Raw genomic sequence first — 11,760 nt, forward strand, 5'->3', positions numbered from 1 at the left:
GAATACAAATTATTATCTTCTAAGACATAATTATTGTCTAATGTATTATACAAATTTAAATATTTTTGGAAAAAAAAACAATTTAAACCAATGTACTATGGAATTTTCAATGAGCCTGTATCGAATTTTCCGTTTTTTTAATAATAATAAAAATTAATAAAAAACAAAATATGATGAAAATTACGTTCTGGAATAATAAAAAGTGCAATAACATTTGATAAGAACGATGCAACCAACGAAGAATAATCTGTGGACTAATAGCTTTTAAACACTCCATATTATGACTTCGTCGAATACATATTACTAGAAATTTGGACCTTAAACCTCTATTAGAAGAAACAAAAATTACTTTTCCTTCAATCTGCATGCCCAAAATGAATCAATATATTTTAATTGAAAGTATATTAAATAGTTTTAAACAACGCATCACTCTTGACATTTTATTATAGTCAGATTCCAAGTACTATTTAATATTCTTGTGTTGGAATGATCATTAAAAGTGGAAAGTTCCTAGATCTACTCACTAAACGAAGATTAATAGTTTAAAAATATTTTCGGTTAAATTTCATTGTAAGCTGAGATGTATATTCCATGTTTTTATAATAAAATATACATACGATCATTATACATTTTACGGTAGAAATATTTCTTTGATTGTTGGATTATTTACCTTGAGTGTTATTGGGTATTGGGTTCGGAAGAGCAGGAGCTATAATATAATCAGTTTTTGTTGGCGGAAAATACTGTTATCGATTTACTTACCATCCAGACAATAGTCTGAAAAAGCAGCATCTATAGTTCGTTCTATATCAATATTGCTCCTAGTGTTTCTGGTTATAGATTTTGCCATATCATTAACACTTTGTTGTTACCTTATAATTATTATCACCTTTAACACCTATTTTGTATTCTACCGTTCTCGCTCACTTGTCAATCATTATGACATTACTTGACATGTGTCGATGCTATTATGTATACTAGTACGTCTTGCCTTTTGACATTTGTATAAATTTAAAATAAATATTATTATAGATAATTAAGAATATTAAGGACAAACCAATGCTATATAATTATAGATATTATATATATATATATATATATATATATATATATATATATATATATATATATATATATATATATATCTGATAGTTATAAGGTATTATTAAGATTATTTTTATACTTGGTATTAACCAATTTTCTAATATTGCTACGTGGTTTTATTTATTTATGATAAATAAAAATAAGAAATAACTAGATCTCATACGAAGTAATATATTAATAAAGCAGTTTTTTTATTTGTTCTTCATTATATTACATAATACGATCTTAATTATCTTAGTACAACATTTCAATACTTTAAAAAATCAAGCATTCTTAAGAAACCTGTATTGATGAATATGTAATGTTTTTTTTTATTTGCCTATAGCTGGTATCTTGAGATCAGTTTAAAGTATGTTAATTTTTTTATAGATAACACGTAATTATTTGCCCTCCGAGAGTTGCCTTTTATGTTTCAGGATTTGCAAACATCAGATATTAAAATGACGTTGTTATAGCATCTTTATAGTTCCTCCTATCTTTATAGTTAGATTTTACTTTCAAATGTTCTTGAAGAAATATCCTTTTCTTTACAGTTGAAGTTTAGTTTGAAGAATTAAAAAACCGCTTTCTAAATTACCAATTTTGTGACAGTTCGTTTGGATCTAACAAAAGGTGATTGACCTTTATATGAGAGACAAATTGATATGGCAGTTAAATATTATTACAGCAAATTAATATACCACTGTGTCAGTAATTAACTTCTGAAGTTTGTAGCATATTTCAGTAGCCATAAGTGTACAATGTTGTAATTTGATATATATAATAGATCAATTGAAAAGTCCCCGGCCTGACACATAGGTGGCGCTACTAGAATTAAATCCATATATTTTTTAGTTAGCTCTAATCCCGAAAAGTGTGTATATAAATCACAGCTGTCGGATCATTAGTTAGTTAATTATAGCATTTTGAGTGAATCAACTTTTGTTATTTTGAATAAAATGGATAAAAAGGAATTTCACGTGTTGATAAAATATTGCTTTTTGAAGGGCAAAAATACGCAGCAGTCGGCTGGTAAGGTTATGGTGTCTGTATTTTGTGATGCGTTTGGAATAATTTTCATTAACTACCTTGGAAAAGGAAGGACCATCAATAGCGACTATAACATAGCGTTATTGGACCCTTTGAAGGACGGAATTGCCGAAAAACGGCCGCATTTGAAGTAAAATAAAGTGCTGCTTCACGAAGACAATGCACCGTGTCATACGTCATTGAAAACGATGGCAAAAATACATGAATTGGGCTTCGAGTTGCTTCCCCATCCATCATTTAGTATTCTTCAATCGTACTATAAAAATGGTAACGAAAACTTGGAGCTATAATCACCCTTGAAGAGAATTATATCAAATAACAAAAACTAATTTTGCCAAAAAATGTGTTTAACTGTGGTAGGCCGGTGTCTTGGTGAAGCAACACTTTCTTTTTCTTTAAATGCGGCTATTTTTCGGCGATTTCGTCTTTCAAACGGTCCAATAACGCTATGTAATAGTCGCTGTTGATGGTCCTTCCTTTTTCAATTAGTCAATGAAAATTATTCCATGCGCATCCCAAAATACAGACGCCATAACCTTGCCAGCCGACTGTTGAGTTTTCCCACGCTTTGGAGAGGGTTCATTGTGTGCAGTCCACTCGGATGATTGCCGATCGGAGTTTGGAGTGAAGTAGTGGAGCCATATTTCTTCCATTGTCACATATCGATCCAAAAACTCGGGTTTATTCCGCTTGATCATCTTCAAACGATGCTCCGAATCATCAACTCGTCATTGTTTTTGGTCAAAATTGAGCTCGCGCGGCAGTCACTTTGCATAGCTTTCTCATAACCAGATATCCATGAATGATATGATATACACGTTCAGTTCATATCTTTAGAGTAGAGTGTCTGCTATTTTATTCAATTTCAATTTACGGCCATTCAAAACCATTTTGTGTGTTTTTAAATGTTTTCCTCGGTAACAACTTCTTTTGGGCGTCCACTTCATTCATCGTCTTCGGTGCTCATTTCACCACATTTAAACTTAGCATACCAATACTTGATGGTTGATTTTTCTGAGGCACTGTCCGGAAACTCGGCATCAAGCCAAGTTTTTGTTTCAACTGTATTTTTTCTAGTGGCGCCATCTATGTGTCTGGCCGGAGACTTTTCAATTGTCCTGTTAAATGAGCATTTAGTAAATAGAAGTGAATTTATTTAAATATATTACCTGAGTTATAACACTCCGATTGTTAATGCAGAAATGTTCAATTTTACATAAAAATGCCAATGTTAGAAAACTATAATTGTATGACACAATCCCGCAGTATTAATATGGAGTTCCTAATGTATCTAAAATCATCTTTTTTTATTTCCAGCTGGAAATTACAGTTGCTTGACCTTCAAATTTAAGCTTCGCCGAGAAATAGGCTACTACATCATGGATTATTTCCTTCCATCCATTTTTTTGGTGGTCACCTCTTGGGTGACTTTTTGGTTACAAGCTGATGCCAGCGCGCCTCGGGCTGTTTTAGGTAATTACTCGTATCTCTCTATATAATTACATTAACTTATACTCGACTGGTGAATTTCTTCTAGGCACCTCAACAATGTTATCGTTCATAACATTGAACGGTGGCTTGACGAAGAATCTGCCCAAGGTCAGTTACATAAAAGCGAGTGAGATATGGTTCCTTGGTTGTTCCACGTTCATCTTCTGTTCGATGGCCGAGTTTGCCTTCGTGAACGTCATCTGGAGAAGACGGAAGCAAGTCGAGCTGAAGAAGGCCAGTAGCAAGTATATATTACGCGGGGCTGTCACCCCGAGCTTAAACAGAAAGCAGATGAGGAGGAGCGAATCGTCTAGTAGTTTATACAAAACCAGGTCTTGTTCCAGTTTGGACGAGAAGAATCACAACGAGAACCAGATTAGTCAGAATAATTATCTCACTGTTCATGTAAGTAAAATATTATTTTTACCTGGTTGTGTGTCTTTGAAAATTTTAAACTAATCTGTAGCAGCCCAATAAAATAGCAGCCAAGGAAAGTCACAGATGACGTTGAAGTTATATCTTGAATTGAACTTCGCAAAAATATAAAATTCGTTGTATACTCGGAGCGAAGTTTTCCTTCTCATTTTATCCTAGTTAAAAAAAGATAAAGCGCTGTGTCTTGTTGCCAAATTTCTGGAGAATTCTTCAAAATATTAACGATGATAATTATAGGTTTATAAACCGGCAAATGTTGTAAACCGTTGTTGATGTATTACGGTCATAAGTTTTGTTTGTTAAGTCTTTCTTTCTTGTTTTCATAATTGTATACGATATCATTTTGACAAGAAGCGAGACAATAAAAAATATATAAATATATGGTATTTATTGTCATTAAACAACAAATGGACGGATTGGAGTGAATTCAGAATGGTTGTAAAAGAAAATATATGGTTCGCCTGTATGTTTCGATGAAAACAACTGAATAATTATGTACAGAAGTATAATTATTTGTGGACATTTTGCAAAAAGAAGCATGGAGTAATACAAACATTAAATACATAATAATAAATACAAGTTATATATGAATAAAAACATTTAGATTGAATAATATAGCCAGTAATAAACTATACAAGAGAAAATAAAGATTTCTTAGTAAGAAAGCAAAAAACATTGGCACCAAAGCAGAGCACTAGCAATGTTAATAAATTTTATGGACAACTTAAATATTACCTGAATTTCTAAAGAACTTCAATAAAGGGACTAATTATTCTCTTTGGAATATTTAATCGACCAAAATATCAAAACTCACCTAGTAGTAAAGAAAGTAGAAAGAGAGAGGCAAACACGATAGCCAGAAGGAGAAATTACTTACTGAGTAGTTAACAAATACTTCCAACTTCAACTTTGCTTATAGTTGTGATACCTTACCTAAACCCTATTAAAAGGTCCAAAGGCAATTGCTAACGAAATTCAGAAAAATGTCAGTATTAAAAAGGCAGGTTATTATCGAATAAGTATCCAAGTACTTAAACAGCTAATAAGAGAGGGTGAAAATTACTAAAATTGCTATGATCAGTATACTAAGTAAATTGCCCAACGATAAAAGAGGCTACCCAACATCACTGCTACTAAATATGTCCATCTGTTTGAGATGTTGTTTTTAAGACGCCTCAAACAAGAAAAAAGTTATAAGGCTTGGCATGAATGCCTCGAATGCAAGTAAATAAATTACGTAGTCAGATGAGCCAAATTCTCAACTCCCATAATATTTAGATTTGAAACCCTTTCAAGTGTGTGCAACAAGGATCTGTCCTTGGAACAATACTATATTTACTCCTTATCAGTGATATTCCTAAATATAATGAAATAATAGTGGTTTTTGCTTCATTTGGAGGTTATTGCTTCATTACTCAATTTAGTTTCATTAGTTATTCTATGCAATAAAGGGCTATTGATCCATCCATTCTTTGATGCGGTTATAAAAACATAAAATAAGACAAGTCACCATACACCATTCTATATTTTATTTCGTTTCATAGCCCGTTATTTAGAAAAATATAGCTTTTAGATAAATTCAAACCTGAAGATGTTAGTTGAAACTAAAATGTCGTCGTCCTTTAAGCAGTAGGTCCAGTCCAAGTGAACCATTACTTGATGGTATTAAGGGATAGTCTAAATACGATATAAAAAATATAAACTGTTTTGATATACCTGAGTAAATAAGTCATATATATATATATATATATATATATATATATATATATATATATATATATATATATATATATATTAAAAAGCCAGTATTTATTTAAGGTGTTTCAATATTTACATTAAAATATATTCTGGAGAGCGTCATTAAAACTCTATTAACGCATTGTTAGTTTAGTTATCAATTGATTTTTAGATTTAATTACAATGATCCATTAATAATAGGATTTTTAAGTTTAGCACTTACATTATTAGATTAATAATGCTTATTCGATACCGCGGTAGATCCGTTTTTAATCCTTAATAACTATTGATTATTTGTGTCAATAGAAGTTATATATTTAATCTTTGTTATATATTTAATTTGAACTATAATACATGAGCCATTGTCGAGTATTAGTTACTTTAGATTTTTATCGTTCTATGTGATGTGAAAATAAATTCTTTTACTTTATAACGTTGCAACTCTGGTTTAAAATTATATTAATCAACTTAAAATGGTATCGAAGCGGTTTACTGAGTCTATGGAATAGAATAAAATCCATGAGACTAGATGTAGCAAATAAGTTTTCTACAGCTAATAATCGGTTTCTGTTTTTTTTTTATAGAATATATGTTTTATTTATTTGATAATTGCACAATCAAATGTGTCATGTATATATGTATAATCGATGTCTGTTAGTGAAAATGGTAACAATTCAACCGAAGTGTTGAATTCTATTGTTTTGCTATTTATTTTCATGAATACCACTTTCCATTTAGAACTACTGACAGTGTAAACAGATGCTAATCATGAAATACTCAAAATTCCTTTGCGGCGTTCGTTACTTTTATTGTTTAATTTGAAGAAAACCTGCTGAAGTCCATCAAACGTATGGTAATGTTGGTAATGCGTCATATCTCAATTATTGGTTTCAACAGTAGAAAATGACGATTTTGATGTTAATAACAAAGAACGACCTGGAGGACCAACGAGACTTATTAGATGAAAATGCAACTAAAAAAACTCAGATAGCCTAGCACTTGGTGAATTAATAGTTTCCGGAAGTTTATATGCGATGGGAAAGATCCAGAAGGAAGGAAAATGATTATCGCCCGTTCTTGCCTTATTCTTCTTCAGAACAATCTGGCAGTTTCATGGTTGTGAACATTGTAGTACATCTATTACATATATTTTCGAAGGATTTAAACTTAATAGTTTAGCCATAATAGTTTGTAAGTTAGAGTTGTTTTATGATATATGAAGTAATGGTATATCCTGGGGTTAATCTACCTAATAAACAATTGTATATTCAAGTAATGCATTTTACTTTAATTAGAGAGCATATTTACATTTCTACTTAAAGTTCTTTTTGTCTTCGTACTATGTTTCGTTTAAGTCATTTTAATATATCTGAATTTCTCCTGAGTTTCTTTAGTTACGACCTGTGTACATTTTCTTTATAAAATTAGATTTAGTCACTAAAGCCTCCCTAATGCATTGTCATATCTGCAAAACTGGTTTTATTAATTCTTTCCTCATAACTTCTAACTCAGTGCTTATGTATATTTTATACAATTATAAAAACATCAATGGACATCAATATTTCACACTATAATATGATTATCTACAGTTATCGTATATTAATATCTTTAGTAGTTTCTGTACACTAATCACTCTGTGTTGGTAATTATCAGTATTGTACCATAAGCCCACCACAAAAAAGTTTCATTCAGTTTCTTTCACTAACAGTACCACTGATCAAGTCAATTACCAAACTATATTGTAAAATACCAAATTAAATCGTAATCTTTATAAAACACCCATATTTATCTATTGTATATATTTATATTTAAAGGGTGACAAATCACTAACTCACTTCCAAGAATAAAGCCTTATTCCACCATGAATATATCTGTAATGAATTATTAAATAACATTTTTTTAAATTAATCTCTTAGAACTTTCTGAATTTACCCGTGGGCAAAAAGTATCATTATATAATTTCTGTTATATAATATAACTTACCTGACATGTAGAAGATCGCCTCAGTAAGTGATCTGCTGTCACCTTATGATCTAAATCTTATTCTAGATACTATTATAACTTATTTTAAAGTCTATCCTAACTTATTCTAGGGATTACCAAATCTCTCTCTATGTATCTATGTATCATATGGTAGTTTCCATTTGAGCCTATGCACTCCACTGTCATTGGGCACATTTAACTGTTTGGCGATTGCATTTGGATGCACTAATAGTCTTTCAGAGTGCACTAACACTTCGAATCACATCAGTTATGGGTTTTAAGGGGTTATTGCGCTGAATCACATTGTTGGTGATGTGATATGGCGTATCAAAGATGACTCGCAACACTTTATTCTGGAGGATAGGTATATTAGATTTTCTAGTTGTACCTCACAATTCAAAGGTCCAAATGAGCCTAAATAGTGACTTATACAGCAAAACCTTGTTATCTAATGATAATTTATATTTACGCCCTATCAGCCAATACATTTCGTTTAATTTAGGCCCGTCACTGTATGTTTTTTCCATGTCAAACGTCAATCAAAATGCATTCCCAGTTATTTAACGTTGCCTGCTTGTGTCAGCTGTATACATAAGATATAATAATGGGCCAAGAACACTGCCCTGCAGAACATCCGAATATATTGAATGTTGGTCAGTGTATTCGTCACCCTGTTTGACAATCTTCTTTTGACGTCTGTCTATGAGGTATGATTTCAGTAGTTGAAAGTGCTTATGGGGCAAAAGCTTTTTCAATTTAACATGTCGAAAGCCTGAGAAATATCGAGAAATTCAGCGGAGCAATATTTTTTATCATTTAAGTTTTTGTTAATTTGAGTTTTGTGTATTGAGTAATGTAGTTTTGAGTCTCTTAATATACAGTTTTTCAAAAAGTTTAGAGATTAGAGGTAATATGCTTATAGAACTACAGGAGAAGACGTCTTTGGACGTACTTCACGTTCCAAGTGTCAGGAAAGCAATTAAGTCTTAGCATGGCATTAAATATAAATGTTAATAAGGTAATTAAGATTGCGGATATTTTAGACGGGTACGGATTAAGTACTGTTTTTAAGTGTTTAGAGAAAACTTCCGCTTTATCTTTATCAATCATAGCCCAGGTATTAATTTAATGGGTCGATTATGTTGTTGTGAATTTTTAATCTCTTTTGTTACTGTCCAGAGAGAATATTCTGCTGTATAAGTTGGCGTTAAGTTTTATATATAGTTTTGAATTCCTTGATTTTGTTCCTTATTTATTAGTTCTTTCAGCTCTTTTGTTGCCTTGTTGATTTTTTTCTTGTTTTCTTCTGAGCTGGTTTGTTGTCAGGTTTTTCGCAGTTTTCTCTTTTCAGGAATTTTTTGTTTAATTGTAGATGAAATGTAATTAAACTTTTGATATGTCGCGCTATTAGGTCTTGCGTACCATACGGCCTCTTATATAGTTTTTGTTATATTCTTTACTGCTATTTCTGTACCTCTTCTGTTTTGAGAGGTAAATTTTAACTCTCTAGTTTGTCTCTAAACAATGGCCAGTTAGTTTTGATGTTATGCAAAGACGTTGGTTTTCTTTTGTTGAATAATATTTGAGTTGACTTTTATAATAACTGGTGAGTGATCCGATGATAGATCAAATCATGATTCAGCTTTGCACGTTTTGGTGTTAATATGGACGCACGCGCAAAACTTATAAGGATAATTAAAATACCTCAACTGTAATGGTGACCATCTTGAAAATTGTTGGGTTGTCTAGTCCATAAAACGTTGCCACAAAAATTTTATCCAGCAATGAGAGAGAAATTTACGGCCACCAAAACAGCCTATACGATTTAACTCGCCTAATGCACCAGTATGACATCCTAATATATCATACGCACACGCAGTAACCAACAGTTAGATCCAACCTAATACGCAGACAACGCCAGTCCCCACTGAATCTGTAGGTACTACTAATAAATTAGAGGAAATGATGGGTAAACTTATGGAGCAAATAAGTACAATGATGAATTTACTCACCGTCGTCGTTACCAAGCTAGCCTAATTACTGATAGCCATTACAGCAATTATAAAATAACCATCTGGACTATTAATAGACTTCATCAACATGCTCCCTGGCTTACAATGTTCCTATATGAACAAAATATTAATATAATGGTGGTATCGGAAACACATTTCACACATAGAAATTATTTACGGATTCCGAAATACAAGCTGTATTACAAAAAATACCCAGATGATGGACGAGAAGAAGAAGCTCCAGAAGCACATGGAGGATCATCCATAATTATCCGACAAAACATAAAACACCATGAAAGAGAAAAATTCAGCGGGGAATATTTACAAGCCACCAGTGTAACCATTTAAGAAGTGCACGGGCCATCAACAATGAATGCTATCTATTCTTCCACCTAAACACTACAACAAGGCAGAATAGTACCACGGTTTCCTTAGCATGCTGGGTAATAGATTCATTGCCGGAGGAGACTACAATGCAGAACATGTAATGTGGGGTTCTAGATTAATAACACCAAATGGCAGCGAATTGCTCGAAGCAATGAAGGCATGTAATTTACAGCATATCTCTAGTGGTGAGCCAACATATTAGCCGTCAGATAGAAATAAAATTCCCGATACCATAGACTTTTGTATTTTTGCACACTTGCGTTACTTAGCGTTTTGCCAAGATTGATATTATAGTGTCTATGTCTCGTCTAGATACATAAATTGAAATAATAAATCTTCCTTAATTTTATTATGTTTTTAAAAATGGTATTCTTCTAAAAGAATATCTTAAAGTTCCATTAGACCTCTTGATGGGTTCTATATGCACCACTTAAATCTTGTGATTTATCATAAATTTTAAATAAGAGTTAAAATGTTATCAAAACAAGCGCCATATCAAAGTTTGCCGGTTTATAGCCTCTGATTATCATCATTAATGTATTAAATAATTTTACAGACAGAACAACGATGTCGACCAATACCAATACAAATCGATTTTGTAGATCGATTCGGTTACCTGTTGAGACGCATCAGAGTTCTTTCTGTCTCATTTTAACTAGAGTTATACTAATTAGTAAAATGAGAAGGAAACATCCACTTCGAGTTTAAAATGAATTTAACGTTTTTACAGTCTGAACTTGGAAGGTTGGTTTTATTGGAAAGACTATACTTACGATTAGGCCCATTTGTCTGCCCATTCTATGTCCATATTTTGTGACTGAAAATTGGGAATAAAAACGAAGTAATTTAGATGTCTTATGTTTTAGACGTTCCCTCCGCAAATGCCGTGTGTTCCAATCATTCGTACCCCTACAAATGGACAAGATGAATCAATAACCGTCGATGATGATAACAGTCTACCACGATCTGAGAAACAAGCTAAGGAAGTTCACGTTACTTGGACCACGATGACACCTCAGGAAGTGGCGATTTGGATAGATAAAAGAGCCCGGATAGTTTTCCCAGTCTGTTTCCTGTTCTTCAATTTAGTTTACTGGTCATTCGTCTATGCTTTATGATCAAGCATGATTCAGCAAGGAGGCTCAAACTTATGTTACTACTATTTAAAAAGTTCTTAAAGATGATTGTAATTCTTGACTGATTTTTTCATAACCTTTTTTTTATTAGCTTTATTAGATTTTAGTTATTTTATAGACTTTTTACTTATTGTCTGTAATATGTATTTCATGTATATAGTGATCTTCTAGCGTAAAACTATTTTTATATTTGTCGTTGCGGTAAATAAACTATAAGCAATTGATATTTATTGGCTTTATTTATCGATATCCAGTGACTTCTATTATATTTTCTTCATTTTCCGCTATTCCTTTATATTCATATAGCATATCATATTTTATAAGTTTTTGTGTTTAATTAGATGTTTTGGAGATTATTTCTGAGATCAAGTTAGAAATCAAGTCACAAGATACGATAATCAGAGTATGGTTTAAGAATAGATTCAGAGATGTAGATTGCAATAGTT

The 11,760-nt window shown here is 31.9% G+C and overlaps 1 protein-coding gene across 2 annotated transcripts in view; it reads left to right on the forward strand.

The window, feature by feature from the left end:
• The window catches only part of LOC143195525 (pH-sensitive chloride channel 2), a 70,910-nt gene extending 59,372 nt beyond the window's left edge, over positions 1 to 11,538 (forward strand). For both annotated transcript variants that reach the window (XM_076402767.1, XM_076402777.1), the window contains 3 exons: positions 3,451 to 3,606; positions 3,671 to 4,029; positions 11,045 to 11,538. In XM_076402767.1, coding sequence (XP_076258882.1) covers positions 3,451 to 3,606; positions 3,671 to 4,029; positions 11,045 to 11,296 — 767 coding nt within the window. In that variant the 3' untranslated portion in view covers positions 11,297 to 11,538. The remainder of the gene's footprint in view (positions 1 to 3,450; positions 3,607 to 3,670; positions 4,030 to 11,044) is intronic.
• The last annotated feature ends 222 nt before the right edge of the window (positions 11,539 to 11,760 follow it).

The sequence above is a fragment of the Rhynchophorus ferrugineus genome, unplaced genomic scaffold (assembly GCF_030347505.1).
Source record: "Rhynchophorus ferrugineus isolate W39M unplaced genomic scaffold, kcgeb_rfMv2 rfM1, whole genome shotgun sequence".
Lineage (NCBI taxonomy): Eukaryota > Metazoa > Arthropoda > Insecta > Coleoptera > Curculionidae > Rhynchophorus > Rhynchophorus ferrugineus.